Consider the following 15,658-nt stretch of genomic DNA (forward strand, 5'->3'; position numbering starts at 1 on the left):
TTCTTCGCCGCCCCTCCGAGTCAGTCCCCCTCAACTCGACTCATCCTTCCACCCTCCCACGGCCCCGAGTCTCCAGTCTCCGATCACGTCTCTCGCAACCAGCATTGCGCTGACCACTGCCGTCCTATAAAGAGGACCTCACTCCTGACGACCAATCTTGTCCATCTCGAGTTGCAGCTGTCACACGCGACCGTCTTCACCACGTCTCTCCAGTTTTCCCCGACAACCCCCACCTGCCTTCCCATCAACAGCCCACCATGGCGCAGAAGCGTTTGATGAGCGAGCTGCAGACGCTGCAAAAAGAGAAATGGGTGCACATCGAAGTCGACGACAGAAACGTCATGAACTGGAAGATCGGTCTCATGGTCGTCAACCCGGATAGTGCCTTCAACGGTGCCTACCTCAAGGTAAGAACTTGGCTCTCCCCCCTCGAATCAAATCAACGGATCTAACGCCCAAGGACAGGCCGAGATGACCTTTCGACCCGACTATCCGATCCAACCTCCTACCTTCCGCTTCCTGAACCGGTCCATCTACCACCCCAACATCTACCCCGATGGAAAGCTGTGTATCTCTATTCTCCACGATCCCGGTGAAGACGAGCAATCTGGGGAGTTGGCGTGTGAAAGATGGACACCTCTGCAGGGTGTTGAGTCTGTACTGCGTTCAGTGCTGCTGTTGTTGGACGACCCCGAGATCAACTCGCCTGCCAACGTGGATGCGGGTGTCATGTACCGCGACAAACGGTTAGAGTACGAGAAGAGGGCGCGCGAGACGGTTGAAAAGTCGAAGAAGGACATCCCGCCTGGAGTGACGATCCCCACCTCAGCGGACTTGGAGCCTGTTCCGCAAAAGCATATCGACGACGACGCGTTCTGGAATGAGACGGATGAGGAAATGGACTTCGGGGGCAGCGACAGCGAGCTCGACATGGACGACTTTAACGAAGATGAGGACGACGAAGATGAAGACGACGAGAAGCCGCCTAAGGCATGAACCTGACAAAAGACACGGGGTGGCGCCTCACTCAAAATCTACCACCAACACTATATCCACCTAACGTGCCGACTCGACGACACCCCGAAAGTGGCCAAATTCACGCGGGGTCGGCTCTCTCCCTCTCTCTTTTTTCTTTACAACCTCTCATAACCTTACACGCATGATGGATGATGCATAGCGACGGCCCCTGGCGTTTTGCCGGCTGTCTTTGCCCGGCCTGTTTAGGTGATCAGAACGGAGTATCGTTTCCTGGGTTCTGGCATCATTGGATTTTATGGGGAGGGCTTTTTTCGCAAGGAACGGGAAATCATATTTGACCCTGCAATGAAGGAAGCATTGCAACTAGATTTGGCGGCGGCGATTGGCAAATTACTTTACACAAGAAGGACCCTTATAGCCAATGACTCAAAATATGTTTGCTGCGCAGAATCAGACATCTTTGTTCGTTTGCCTGCGGAAAGGAAGCCGTAAAAATCTTCAAGGTTTGCGTGCGATTACCGATACTCTCTTTCTCTCTCTCATAAGCATGTCACAGCGAGTGACGCAATATTGAACTTTTGCGCTTGTGACTACCGGTGCCAGGGTTGTCGGTAGACATGGGGCCGATGAAATGGTAAGCCGCTGGTGTCCTTCGACCATCGTAGCACCAACGGAGTACCTGCCCCGCTAACATCAGTATTTCATGTCTCGCTTCGCCTCGTCACCCTGGGGGGGCAGACTCTCAGTTCGTGATTGATCATCATTAAATTTCGGAAAATCCCTACTTGTGTAAACGTACGTTTATCTTATGCACCAGGTAGACCGCCAAGGTGGCCGTCCGGGTGTTAATTGAATCAGCGTAACTTGCTTCACAACGTGGTGTTGCCCCAAAGAAGTCGAAGTGTGGGACTCGGTAGTGGAGAAATCGCACTGTGAATCGCCCAGTGACGGCAGCTTCCCCAGGCCTTCCCAGCGCAGGGCAGCTTCCAGCTTCCGCCAAACATCAATCTGAGCCGAGGTGTTCTTCCGAACGTACTCAGGCTTGCGGAACGAAAGTAAACTCTTGGTCGTTGTTGCTGTCTGCTACCAAGGCCTCATCTCGTATCCCTCTTCTGCATCGCTATCGCAACCTTGCTGAAGACCGACAACGTCGAACCCGACATCATCAATTTTTGTCCCGCTCGAGCTGACCTCCACATATCTACCTTACCTTATTCAACCAGCCCTCTCGCAACTCCCACCCGTCTTCTTGACGGACATGCGCGAATCTCGACCTTTCCTCCACCACCCAAATTGACGACTCGGTCGGCAAACTCGACATCGCAAGTTGCAAACGTCCCGCGGGGCGAACCGACCGACAACATGGCGTCAGAACCGTCACCGGATAGGTTCAAGGAGTTTGTCGAGTTTACGTGGCTCGACCCCGAAGAGGACCTTTCCTTGATTATGGCAGCGTTGAAGGTGCACCACTCGTACTCTTTCTGACTGCTTGAACGAGGGCTGACATCCGACAGAGCTCTAGTACTGCTTCGCAGCTCGCGGGAGAATACTGGGATGGCCCTGACGCGGTATGTAATGCTCAGTTGACGAGGGCATATTGACGTTGACGACGGCAAAGTTTCGAAATAAGTACAGAACGCAGTCGGTGTGGGACGAGTCTGCCTTCTCTGCCGGTCGGGACGGTGAGAAGAACAGTACTGGTATAGGTATGTGTGCGTTCTTCGTGTGAGGGGGGGAGGCTGACTTTCGACTGCAGCCTTCAACATCGAAGCTCCCGATAATCCTGTCATAGACGGCATCACGCCTTCCGATGGTTACCATGGCACATCCGCTGGAGCCCCTTCACGACCGCCCTCGAGAACAAACAACCGATCACCGCTTGGTAGGATGATAGACTGGACCGGGGATGCTTCCGGTATTACCCTCCGTGTCGTGGGGAACGAGGGCTGATACAGGTTACAGGGGCCCCGAGCAACTCGGCGCAAGAAGAAGAAGACCTTCAGCGGGCGTTGCGGGAGTCTGCCGCCGGATCTGGCGCTACCCCCCAGGAGGCAGGCGTTACCAATACGGGCACCCAAGCGACTTACTTCGGCCCAGCCAACAGGACTGACTACGATCAGAGCAGCTGGGCAATGGTCACGACCTCTGGAAATACGTCCCAAGCAGTAGCCTATGAAATCCCGCTACCGTCTGGAAGAAAGCGAGAACCGGGCGAACCCGCCTTTCTTATTCAGCAACCCAACTCACGCCACTCACAGCACCGTCTGGGGTCAATATTGACCATTCTCCATGGAATCCCGCAGGCCCGAAACGTGCTTCTGGCCGCTGGCGAGCAGGCGAGGAATTACGGTTTCAATAGGGAGTGGTGGAACGGTCAACGCATATCTGCAGAGGCTCAGTTCGCAGGCGACTCAGAACCAGACTTCCATCAAGAGATCCACCGACTGATGGCCTTCCTGGACGGCACTCATCGAAGCTATGGTTCAGTCGAGGCGATGGCTGATCTGGTACCCGAACCCGAACCCGGCAACGATACCACCACTACTGAAAGGCAGTTCTGGGACACTTTGAATGCAAAGACCGATCCCGAGACCATGAAGCCTTTGATTCATCGGGCATACCCGATCTACATTGATACGCTTGAGCCCGCCGGTGATGAGTCTACCAGATTCGCGTATCTGAACTTCCAGCTCCCCAAAAATCAGTATGAGCACACAAAGACCTTGTACGAAGTATGGGATTGGCTTGTGTGGTCTGATCCGCTTACCTGGCAGGAGTTCACGCCAGGATCAAAAATGGTTGTACTCTCAGAAATGGGCGAAGTCATAACATTCCTCCTCGATGGGGACACACCCGAGACCATTGATATCCCCGAAGTCTGGTATCCAGAACGTTATCTCGAGCATCGCAAGAACGAGGCAAGGGTGATCCAGGAGCACATCATCTGGGTTCTTGACAATCTCTTCAAAGCCCGCGAAGACGAGTACAACTCTCTTCACTGGCTTGACGGTAACAAGCCCTACGACAAGCGTGAAATGCTGGAGAAAACCATCAAGGAGTATGAGGGCCAAGTACGGTACCTGGACGGACTCGGTCGCTTTAGAGAGCTTCAGAAGTCTGACGATGGCGAGAATGCGTACACTCGTCTTGAGGAAGGACCCTCCATCCTGACAGAAGAAGAGGGAAGGCTTTCGCAGACCGCAAAGCAAGTGGTTGCGAGATGCAAACAGTTGCTTTCTGAAATTGACAGCAAGTTGGCCAGTAAGTTCGATGTCATTTGGAAACAAGGGCGCAGAAATTGACTCGATACCAGAAATCAAATGGGAACTAGAGAGGCTCAATGAAAGACAACGATTTCTGGGCAGAATTCTCACCGACCCACAGAAGTCTGGAAATGCTGGACCTTTCAATTGCAAGAAGTATCATTTGAGAGGTGTATCGACCGGGAAGAACACAACCTACGTTTGCAGGCGAACCGGGGAGACGAGCCTCGAAGACATTTACGAAGGTACTTCGCAGAACGACCAATGGTGGCGGCTGTCATATACCGCAGGCGATAAAAACCCTGTGAAGACAGAGGTGGGTTGCGCGTATTGTCACCATAGAGAAACGTACTGACTTGCAGTAGAAAGTCTCACTCGACTTGGTGATGCGCCAGATGTTCCAGGAGACCAAGAACCCGATGCTTGTCTATGCCACAGAGGATGCAGTGACTCAGCCCAAAATGCCTCTGTCATCTGCTCTTGAGACATTTGTTCTAGCGGAGAATAAGACCTTCGCCAAAGACTTGGCATTGGAAGAGGTGACAGAAGAGGACGGCAATGCGACTAATAAGACGAACGAATTCACGTCGCCTCGCTCACCCGCGTCACCCAACTTTAAGAGAAAGTTCAGCTCAGGCAGCGTCGACTCCTTAGACAGTAACCGAGCCTCTAATGGAGACAGCGAGCGCGGTTCCAGGGACGCAGATTTCGAAGCAAGATCGTTCGGCATTGGTGACGCTATGGACACCGAGATGGCGGAAATTCCGCAGAGTAGCGTATTCGACACCAGTAATAATTTGACTGAGACTAAGCACTCGGGAGAGATTCAGCAGACGGCGGAAAGCTACGACACACAACTGGCAGCACCACAGCAGATGGAGACCTCGACAGATACCTCCGCCAACAGCGCTTTCGATATTAGTCGCACTGTTACGCCAGGTGCCGAAGAGCAACCTAAGAGCCCCGAAATGCAGGAACGCAACAGCAACGGAGGCGGTTCGCCCTTTATGCCCAGGCGCTCCATGTACCTTGGATCCGATCATGACCCTAGAGATGAACAAAAAACGAAGAGGATGATGGACATGGAAATGCCAGATGACCAGTAACATACTTCATAGAGAATAGATTATGATAGGAAGGGTAGGATCAGGGATACAAAGCACAGCAGTACAGCATTCGCATCATAGCAGGAGGCCGGGACAAAAGGCGGCATATGGTCATGCCTTACGAGGCACAGCGAAATATTCTACTGCATACCTATGATGACAGCAGCAGTACTTCAATACAATTCCAGTTGATTTGATACCCCAATAAGCCAATAAGTGCATCGCCACAACGTTCAGAGATGTTCCTACTCGTACAGCAATGTCGACGCAGCTTTTGCCGGATAACGTTGTAGAAGGTTCTCGAAGGTTCGAATTCAACTAACAGGTATCCCTGTAACCACAAAGACGGGGGGCCGGTTTAGTGCGGCGCTCGAGCCACGGCTTGAGCCTGACTCCGCCTTTCCCGCCGACAAAGACCCCGCCATTTTCGTCATTGTCTGGTTTGCGGCCAACCTCTTCCCTGCGTGATCTGAGCTGTCTTTGAAGTCGACAGTATCGTCGCATTCTTTCGGCAAAGAAGAAAAGGCAAACATGTTTGGAACTCGCAAGGGGAAATTGCATAAAGGGGGTCGTGGTCATGGCTTGGTAAAATTGAAACTTGAAAAAAAGACCCCATTGCAAAACTGCAACTCGGACAGAATGCCCCGCCAGCCTTCTGTGCACTTCCATCAAGCCAGCCCAGTGAGATCACCCGATTCGATGCCCCGCCAGGTTTTCTGGTTGCACGGGCACCACTGTCATGGCTCCCCTGGGCCCCTCTGAAGGACACCGAACCTTCCACAACCACGCCCTGTTTCTTCCATTAAGAACGGCCGGGGGCCTCCTCGACCACTTAGACGCTCCGCCCCAGTCTTGCTAGACCTTACAGAGTAAGGACCGACGTAAGGCAGCTTGCTTCGACCTGCTCCTGCATACATACATATCACGCAGTTCCCAGACGGCCTTTTTTTTACCGGGTATCAGCACACATCCAACCATTCTTTCCGATTCCTACCTCTTCACTATCGATTGTTTACGTTTGCTTTTTTTTTCTTCCCATTCGCATACGTCAAACTACAACTACAACTACAACTACCACAACACGAAGGGTTCCTACATAAAGCTAGTGCTAAGAAGCAATCAGTCAATCGCTTCAAGCAGATTCACGACTTACTGCTACACATAACCCATAGCTACAAACCAATTGGCTGGTCGAACCATTGACCATGGTCAAAGAAACAAAGCTTTACGATCAACTGGGCGTCAAGCCCACGGCATCACAAGACGAAATCAAAAAGGGCTACCGGTAAGTCTACCCTCTATTTCACAGTGTTTTCCATTGCCACCCAACCCAACCCAACCCGACCCAATCTCAGGACTGTAAGCTAACCACCTCACGTGCAACAGCAAAGCGGCTTTGAAGTACCACCCCGACAAGAACAAGGACAACCCGGACGCTGCCGAAAAGTTCAAGGAGTGTTCCCAAGCCTATGAGATTCTTTCCGACCCCGAGAAGCGCAAGATCTACGACGACTACGGCCTGGAGTTCCTCCTCCGCGGCGGCGGCGCCCCGCCCCCAGATGCAGGCGGTGCGAACCCCTTCGCGGGCGCCGGCGCTGGTGGCATGCCGGGCGGCTTCAACTTTGGAGGTATGCCTGGCGGCGGCGGCGGCACGCGCTCGTTCCACTTCAGCACCGGTGACGGTGGCAGCAGCGGGTTCCGCTTCAGCAACGCGGATGACATCTTTGCAGAGTTCATGCGCTCCGGCTCCTCTGGCAACATGGGTGGCGGCGCTGGTGGCGATGATTTTGCGGACATCTTCTCGTCCTTTGGAGGCGGTATGCCGAGGTCCAGTGGCGGCGGACGGTCGTCACGCATGCGAAGCACGGGCGGCGGCTTCGACGGGCCGAGGCCGAGGGAGGTCACACCTGAGGTTACGACCGTGGAGAGGCCACTGCCGCTCACGCTTGAGGAGCTGTTCCGCGGCGTGACGAAGAAGATGAAGATTAAGCGCAAGACTTTTGACGACAACGGCAAGAGGACGACGACGGACCAGGTGCTCGAGGTGCCTATCAAGGCCGGTCTGAAGAAGGGCAGCAAGATCAAGTTCAAGGGTGTCGGTGACCAGGAGGAGGGCGGTCAGCAGGATCTGCACTTCATTCTGGAGGAGGTAAGTTGTTCATGGTTCCGGTCGACACAGCGAAGGCATAATGCTAACAAAATTATAGAAAGCCCACCCGCTATTCGCCCGCGAGGGTGACGACCTCGTGCACACGGTTGAGCTGGACCTCAAGGAAGCTCTCACCGGCTGGAAGCGCACCGTCACCACCATCGACGGAAAGCAGCTCAACATTGAAAAGAACGGCCCCACGCAGCCCGGCAGCACGGATAAGTACCCTGGTCTTGGCATGCCCATCTCCAAGAAGCCCGGCACGAGGGGCGACTTCATCATCAAGTACAACGTCAAGTTCCCCACGAGCCTGACGCCGGCGCAGAAGCAGAAGCTGAGAGAAATTTTGTAAACGCCCTCTTGGAGAATGCATGGAAATGCGGTCTGGAGCACACACGCCAGCGGATTAAATGCGAGGGCGTAGAGCGCTCTGTGGCCGCGATGAAAGGGGACGACGGGATGTTTATCATGAAATGGAGTTATTGGCGTACTGATTACGGTACGGTGGGCCGTCCTTTTTGAGCATTGCGGTTGTCGTTGGAATGCCTACGGATGAGTAAATAGATACTAGGTAATTTCGAGATTGAACAAAGTTTTGAAACCATGTTTACTTCACTCCACAGAACGTGACAGTGTGTGACAGCTTCGAGATTCTCGCTGTAGTGCATGTGCTGTGTATAAGCTAGGTGACGGAACCCATCACCACCACTGACTAACAACATCTGAATCGTAACGATGTGCGAATCATTCCCGGAGCTGATCCTCCCCCCGCATGTCGTTCAACCCGGGATATCCCCTCCATCTCGGCCGACAGGCCCGTCTCTTCAAGAAATGGAACGAGGCTTTCCTCCGAGTGGGGTGGGGGGCCGAACCCATCCTTGACATCTTACAGTCCGATCCTATCTGGGGACGAACGACGGCGGGTTATCTTTGTGTGAAAAGATAGACGGCGGGAAAAATCAGACTGTTATCCGCGAGAAACAAATCCACGCGAAAAGGGAAAAAGAGGTGCGCCTCTGCAGCGAGTGTGAATGCGCCGTCTGGGCACGTTTCCTCTCCGCCCGGTGTCCCGGCATAATCGAGTTCAATGCTGACTGGTGGGTTGGGTTGGAGGCTCGGGATGAAGGTTTGCGGGTTGCGGGTTGCGGGTTGCGGGAGCGGCTTAGTAGATACTTACTGTAGGTAGGTAAGGTACCTCTCTCTATTGGCTGTATGTTTTCACCATGGCCCGAGGATGTTGATAATACCTCACTCCGGTTCTGCATGGTTTGTTGCGGGCTTTGCATTCCGTTCTCGTTTTATTGCCGAATGTGTCTTCTTTTGGGTAACATGTATCTGAGGAATGTACCTCCTCACATGCGGAATGGCTAAACGCCGGGGTTCGTTGCAGAGAATCATTCTGTGAAAGTGAGCCGATGTGGTGGTTGGAGCAGAGAGAGACTTGGACCTATGACGACACTTCACATGGCGCCGGGAGCGATGGAGGGGCAGCGAGGTTTGCCCGTGGGGAGGGGTAACGGGTGGGGCCATGGGAAGCTGGAGTGTCAGTGTTCGGCGGGGTTTCTACCTACCCAAGGTCCAGACTCTGTACCTACGCTCCGGGAAGACGCTCCGCGAGCGGGTGAATTGAGTGTTACTGTTGCTGGCTGCTACTGCTGCTCGGCTGGAATTCGATTGGGACGGGACGGGACGGGGGGACCTGATTCCCATCCTTATTTTTGGTTTCCCGGGGGAATGTCCCGCTTGCCTACGGCGTTTATTTTTCCTTTTATTTATCCCTCTTCCCTTTTCTTTCCCTCATTGTACCCTGTCCAGATCTTCCACATCTGCTAGCTCCAGAAAACATACCTTTGCTTTCCGAGTTCCCATTGCCGTCCATTGATCCTAGTAGACCTTGCAAGGTAAGCTCCCGGTCGATAGCAAGCTCCTCGACCCCGCTCTCATCGACGACATCAGATCTTAGAACAGAACCCGTAAAATTACCGCCAACATGCCTCAGGTAAGCAGACATTCTGCAACAACAGTAATTGATACGGGGAAGAGCAAGACAGCTAAGAGCAGGACTCTTCGCAACAACTGTAGATCACAACCCTCCTCTTCGACTGCGACAACACGCTCGTGCTCTCCGAGGAGCTCGCCTTCGAGGCGTGCGCGGACCTCATCAACGAGATCTGCGAGGGCCGCCAGATCGAGCAGCGCTTCACGGGGGAGAAGCTCATCGTCGAGTTCGTGGGCCAGAACTTCCGCGGCATGATGATGGGCCTGCAGAAGCGGTACGGCTTCGAGATGGAGGCCGACGAGCTCGAGACGTACGTCCGCCGCGAGGAGGACGCCGTCATCGCCAAGCTCAAGGCCGCGCTGAGGCCGTGCCCCGGCGTCGACGACCAGCTCGAGAGGCTGCAGGCGGAGGGCAAGTACAAGCTCTCCGTCGTGTCGTCGTCGGCCAAGCGCCGCGTGTGGGCCTCGATCGTGAAGGTCGGCCAGGACAAGTACTTCAAGGAGGAGGAGGTCTTCAGCGCCGCCACGTCGCTGCCGAAGCCCACCAGCAAGCCCGACCCGGCCATCTACCTGTGGGCCATGGAGAAGCTGGGCAAGAAGCCCGAGGAGTGCGTCGCGATCGAGGACTCCAAGAGCGGTACGCTCAGCGGTACCAGGGCCGGTATCAAGGTTATCGGGTACGTCGGCCCGTACCCGGATGACAAGAAGGCGGAGATGGAGAAGGTGCTGCGGGATGCCGGTGCCGTTGTCATCATGCAGGACTGGACGGAGTTCCCCGACGTTCTGGCCAAGATCGAGAGCGGGAGCGTCTGACTAGCCGCCGGTGGTCAGAGGCCTTCTCTGTGATCTCGGCCTCGGTTTCCTATGTTTCGGTGGCGGATTTTGCGGCATTCTGGCTCGCGGGGGCTCGGCGAGTCGCCTGATAGAGGTAGAAGTTTCGACCTAAAGACACTTTCATCTTCGATCCATGAGGAAGCTGTTCACGCTCTGCAGTGTCGCCCTGTTGGCGTTTGCTTCTGGGTATGCCGTCATGATGGTCCCCAGCTTGACTCTAATCATGTCCTTATTAAAGAACGTCTTGGAGTCTGCCACACGATACTTGCCGTCTTGACCAAAACACCAACAGTAGATGGCCAGAGCTGCCCCGATGGACAGGTCCTTGCCCGTCTCGCATGCAACCACTACGCTGCCCTCAGGATGAGCGTCGAAATGCCGCGAGACGAACGCGCAAATGTCCGGCAGCGCCTGGCGCAGGTTCCGGCTTGCCACCTTGTGCTTCCCGAGCCCGACCTCCATGTACCTCGGGGATTTTACCCACGTCTCGCGCTGCGTCACGTCTTGTGTGAGTGCGACTCTGCACACGTCCGTCTCGCCGGCGTCATCGTCCAGGGGCAAGGGGCAGACGGAGATCCTCGGCGCGACCTGTTTGGGCGGGACCCCTTTCGTCGCGTGCTTGCTTTTTGCGACGAGCTCCGCGACGAGGTCGGGCAGGTCCGCCTCCGGGGTCGAGAGCAGGGCCTGCGAGTTGGACCAGAAGACCTCGGCCGTGAGACCCATGGCCCAGTTCTCCGTGTCGTCGCCGGCGCCCTGGATGTAGCCGGCCTCGCTGAGCTCGGTGCCGGCGACGCGGCGGGAGGAGGTGCAGCAGATGACCGGGTGGAAGTCCTCGAAGACGACGTCCGTGGGGGAGAGCCGGGTTTCCTGGGTCACCCAGAAGGGACGGAGGGGCTTGGTGATGTGCTTTCTGGCGGAGTCCAGGTCGAGGCTGAGGGCTTTGAGGGAGGCGAGGAAGGAGGGGAGCAGGGCTGCGATCTGGGAGTGCTCAGAGGCCGAGACGACGTTGGGAGGGGTGTGCAGGGTGTCTGATTTGGGGTGGGATGGGAAGAGGGCCATGTTGAGGACGGTGCACCACACGGGGATGGTTTTGCTCAGGGCGTCAGGCATTCCTGTGGGTGTTAGTGGGTTTTGATGAGTATGAGTGTAGTGTGTCTGAGTCTTACTTTTGCCTCGGCGGGTTGAGTCCACGATGATGCATCTGATGCCACGCGTCAGCCCGCATTCTCACAGACAATGCCGCAGTGAGAATAATCCCAGACTGCAAAAGACCGAGATCTCACCCGTCGTGTTTCCCGATGACCTCGAGCAAGTGGAGGTTCAACCTGCGCGTGCTGAACTTCCAAGCGTTCGTGTGGCCGTCGGTGCTCTTGAAGTAGGCGCTCGCGGCCTTTTCCTCGGGGCGGACGTACCAGCTCCCGCAGCGCTCGTTGGCCACGAGGGGCCTGTTGTTGAAGCATGTCGCGACGTCCTTCACGAATTCGGCATCTCGCTGGCAGGATCTCAGTCTGTTGGCGATGGAGAGGTTGGAGCGCTTGAGGTCAGTGAGGATGTGTGAGAAGTTGTGGTTGGCGGTCGTCGGGAAGATAATATCTGAGAGGGCGGGTGACGTCGTTTGAGCCATGGCTTGGGATCTGGCAAGGGGTTGAGATTTGGCTATGAAATTTGAGGTTGTGCGTGGCGAGCGTTCATGGGCATCTTTGAGTGGAAAATTCGAGTGTGGACGGTGGACAGTGTGGTGGGTACGGGGCACGGTATGTTAATTGCGAAAGTTTGGTGAGTTCTGCAGTTCACCGCACGGTGCAAGCATCATGCCCTCCAGTCTCTGAATAGCTACAACTCATGGAACCACTCAAGGCGATTAAACTCGGCATGATTACCATTAACTCACTTGGATCTTTAGGGGGTACAGTTAAGGTCAGAGACATTCGCGACTTCGACTCAAAGGTGAAGAAGCCTCCAGGTCTGTGCCAAATACCGGCGTATTCAGCCGCATGCTAGGGCATCCGACTGGCACGCATCGACAGATGTCGTCTGAAGGTTGAGAGTCCCTCTGCGCAAAGCTGACATGCGAACGGACTTGATCGGAAATACCGATGTTGAGAGATGGGATCTTGCGCACATCAGAAGGCTCAACCCGGCCGCAGATATTGACACACGCAATCATGGTGGCTATGTCAGCTACAGCCAAGCGGCGGGACGGTGTTTGGACGTCGAGGCATTGGATCTGATGGAGATATCTTTTGCTGCACGCGGTCGGGCGGCAAGACTTACGCCATTGTACCCACCATCCGACTCTATTTCTGCGCAGGGCACTCTCTGCGCACCCAATGGCTGTCGTCGTTGGTGCCAATGTGCGAAGAGATTCGCCGCGATGGATACACCCTGGGGTCGGGAGTTCGTTCGTGTGGTGGCATCCGTTTTTGCTTGGCCTCGACTGGATGTTTCCATCTTGTGTTTCCCCTCTTTCGTACGAGACGGGAGGGAAAGGAATGTCCAGGCAACGCGAAGCCTGCAGAAGACTGATTTTGGCGGGGAAGAAGTGCACTCGTGTTGCTGTCGACCACCCGGGCGCCAGCGTCGCGCAAAATGGAGCGGCTCTGTTTGGCAGGTTTGCTTGCTGACGCCGGCTGTTGGTTCTCTGGGTCTGGCTCTGCCGTTGCCGTCCAAGAAAACGGAGGTTCCATTATCCTCCTCCACCGCTGCAGGCTGTCATCATTGACGATCTCCCCCCTTGCCTCGCCTCCGCGCATCACCCCAGAAACCAGTGAGGGGAGCCTTAGCATAGCGGCAAGGCACAGCAAAAAGGAAGAGATAGTTAGTTGGGTGAGAGAAAGAAAAAAAAGCAGGGCTTGGAGACGGTTGCCATGCGGGTTTTTAGTAAAGGCACCGCATCAGTCGCTAGCTTGTACCCAAGTAACGGTTTTCCATCCTCACCTCACCTCACCTCAGACGACGGGACGAGAGAGGACGAACGAGACGGTACCGATTTGTTCGTAGGGCGGAAGCCAAAATCAAACGTCAGGAACAAAATAAGACGAAGGCTGCAGCTGTTACTGCCCGCTCGAACTGAACTATTCCCTCGGGAGGCGTGGCTTGCAGGGGTCCATGATGTCGAATGCTCAGCTGCCCGCGACCTGTGCTCTGTAATTCGCTGCCTGGGCTGTCGTGGCGCAGTGAAACTCAGCGGTTCAGTGGCTTGGTTCAACCGAAGTCGCAGCCTGTCTGCGTGGACGACGCCTCCATCCCAGCATCCCGTCCTGGCCGTCCCATCATTCCGCTCTTCGGCCGTCGAAACCACGGGCAGCAAAGCCGGGAACACATTGAAGGGAACATTGGCAATGAACCTGCTGATGATGACGGGAGAGTCCTGGCTCACACTGCGGGTTAGACCCACTCCTCGTCCACGGCAGTGTCCACTAACGCTGCGAGAGGGAACGAGTCGTTGCCCACTGAAATCCACGTCTCGTCACTGCCGCAATTCAACGCCCAGCCGGGGCTGTTTCGTTTTTAAAGAGAAAGAAAAAGGCAGACGCGTCCCCGTCCCCGACGACCTGAGTCTTAGACTTACTACTTGTTGCGCCTGATCGACTTTTTTGACTTTCCTTCCAGCTGTCCTCGTCTCGACACCCTCCGTCAAGAACAGTTTTCCCCCTCCCATCTGCCAACATCATCATAATTAACAGCATCTCTTTGCGAACTGCACTCACTCACTCCGCTCGTTCTGACCGATTACACCACTGCATCATTTCCGGTACTCATCTCGCACCTGATTGGACACCCCACCTGTCCTGGTCCTGCAAACTTGCGTCGTCTCGCCAAACCCGTTGCCGAGCCGGATTGGGTTTGATCTTTATTTAGATTAAAAAAAACACACAGGGGAGCTGAAGCCCGATAGCTGCTCAAACCTCCCCAACCCACCGTCCCCTTTCGATCACCAAATCAAGGTCATCGACACAAGAACCTACCGATACACCATCCCCGAATAGCGACTTCGATTTCTGCCGACCACCCGAGAGCGACCGCACGACATGTTTGGAAATATGGACTTCGACCCCGAGCACGTCCCGGGCGTCAAGCTGGGTCTGCACATCTTTCAGTTTATCCTGTCCTTCGTCATCTGGGCATTGGAAATCGCAGTATTCAGAGCAGACAATGCAAAGATCGTGGGCAACAATGGCTGGACATTTGGAGTGGTAAGTGACTTGGATAATGAATCTATGCTTCTGAGAGAGCTCTTGCGCTGACTAGACGCATCACAGTGTTTCCTGTCCATTCCTGCTTGGATATACCTGATTATGGCGCCCCGGTGGCCGAGGACCCGCAAACTCGCAAACCCGTACGCCATGGTCGCCGTCGACGGAGTCTTCACCATCTTTTGGCTGTCCGCGTTCGCCAGTCAGGCTGCGTACAACACCGCCAACCAGTGCGGTGATGGCTGCACGCTCAGCAAGGTCATTGTTGGTCTTGGCGTTTTCGTGACGTAGGTACTTTCGCTGCTTCTTCCTCGATAGCTTCTAACCGCAATTTAGTGTCCTTTTCGGTGTCACTACATTCGTTTCTCTCTACACCCTGAAGCACTACCAGTTCCACGGCTCTCTTCCTGGCTACGACAAGCAGAAGATCGCCGGCGACAACATCGACCCCGATAAGGCCGCCTTCTCCATGGCTCCCCATGACGAGGAGGCCTACGCCCCCGTCAACATGGACGACCATAACGATGAGCACACTTTCGGCAATGGCAACGCTAGCAACGTCGGCAGCTACAGTGACCGCTACGGAAACAACTCGGCCTACGGAGGCGCTTCCACCGCGTACGGCCAGGAGGACGATGACCCGAACCGTTACGGCTCTCTCCCCTCGCGCCAGAACGCCGCCATGTTCGACAGCGAGACCGAGTACCACTCCCAGCGGCCCACATCCACCGCGCCCGTGGCCGATCCTTACTCCGCGCCCGTAGCCGACCCCTACTCTGCGCCTGCAGTCCAGCCATACGCCGCGCCTGCCTACGACGATGACAGGCCGGCTCAGTTCCCCGCTGGTAACTACGACCGCACGTTGAGGTAAACATGCCTCGATCAGACAACGAGAAAAGGGGTTTGGAAACAGTGGCAGGGCCATGGCCTGCTCCAGGTCATTTGATTGGACTGAGTCCAGTGTTCACATAGATAGCTCGGGTTGTTTTTTTCGGCTCACGGGGTGTTCTTGGCGTCCCATTGTAAAGGTAATCGCATAGATACCAGGCATGAACTAGGTAGACATCAATTCTGATGGCATGACGAAGCATCCATTTTTCTATTTTCCAGCCAGTGATAATTATATGCAAGATT

General features: G+C 55.0%; 6 protein-coding genes across 6 annotated transcripts; 5 read left to right on the forward strand and 1 right to left on the reverse strand.

The window, feature by feature from the left end:
• Positions 1 to 257: 257 nt before the first annotated feature.
• CkaCkLH20_01354 (putative ubiquitin-conjugating enzyme) lies at positions 258 to 996 on the forward strand (the record flags this gene model as incomplete). The annotated part of the gene is made up of 2 exons (XM_038884073.1): positions 258 to 407; positions 466 to 996. 2 exons carry the CDS (start codon positions 258 to 260, stop codon positions 994 to 996), a joined length of 681 nt encoding a protein of 226 aa, XP_038750665.1.
• A 1,344-nt stretch (positions 997 to 2,340) lies between these two features.
• Positions 2,341 to 5,347, forward strand: CkaCkLH20_01355 (ubiquitin interaction motif protein; the record flags this gene model as incomplete). The annotated part of the gene is made up of 7 exons (XM_038884074.1): positions 2,341 to 2,439; positions 2,493 to 2,546; positions 2,597 to 2,684; positions 2,735 to 2,860; positions 2,941 to 4,239; positions 4,292 to 4,557; positions 4,607 to 5,347. 7 exons carry the CDS (start codon positions 2,341 to 2,343, stop codon positions 5,345 to 5,347), a joined length of 2,673 nt encoding a protein of 890 aa, XP_038750666.1.
• Positions 5,348 to 6,552: 1,205 nt separating this feature from the next.
• CkaCkLH20_01356 (dnaJ heat shock family protein) lies at positions 6,553 to 7,848 on the forward strand (the record flags this gene model as incomplete). Its single annotated transcript, XM_038884075.1, has 3 exons — positions 6,553 to 6,632; positions 6,734 to 7,496; positions 7,555 to 7,848. The coding sequence occupies 3 exons, from the start codon at positions 6,553 to 6,555 to the stop codon at positions 7,846 to 7,848; spliced, it is 1,137 nt and encodes a 378-aa protein (XP_038750667.1).
• Positions 7,849 to 9,486: 1,638 nt separating this feature from the next.
• CkaCkLH20_01357 (haloacid dehalogenase-like hydrolase) lies at positions 9,487 to 10,307 on the forward strand (the record flags this gene model as incomplete). Its single annotated transcript, XM_038884076.1, has 2 exons — positions 9,487 to 9,519; positions 9,579 to 10,307. 2 exons carry the CDS (start codon positions 9,487 to 9,489, stop codon positions 10,305 to 10,307), a joined length of 762 nt encoding a protein of 253 aa, XP_038750668.1.
• Positions 10,308 to 10,448: 141 nt separating this feature from the next.
• CkaCkLH20_01358 (tRNA a64-2 -o-ribosylphosphate transferase) lies at positions 10,449 to 11,952 on the reverse strand (the record flags this gene model as incomplete). Its single annotated transcript, XM_038884077.1, has 3 exons — positions 10,449 to 11,440; positions 11,495 to 11,529; positions 11,612 to 11,952. The coding sequence occupies 3 exons, from the start codon at positions 11,950 to 11,952 to the stop codon at positions 10,449 to 10,451; spliced, it is 1,368 nt and encodes a 455-aa protein (XP_038750669.1).
• A 2,407-nt stretch (positions 11,953 to 14,359) lies between these two features.
• Positions 14,360 to 15,395, forward strand: CkaCkLH20_01359 (chaperone-binding protein; the record flags this gene model as incomplete). The annotated part of the gene is made up of 3 exons (XM_038884078.1): positions 14,360 to 14,524; positions 14,591 to 14,811; positions 14,861 to 15,395. 3 exons carry the CDS (start codon positions 14,360 to 14,362, stop codon positions 15,393 to 15,395), a joined length of 921 nt encoding a protein of 306 aa, XP_038750670.1.
• Positions 15,396 to 15,658: the final 263 nt, after the last annotated feature.

Source organism: Colletotrichum karsti (assembly GCF_011947395.1).
Source record: "Colletotrichum karsti strain CkLH20 chromosome Unknown Scaffold3, whole genome shotgun sequence".
Lineage (NCBI taxonomy): Eukaryota > Fungi > Ascomycota > Sordariomycetes > Glomerellales > Glomerellaceae > Colletotrichum > Colletotrichum karsti.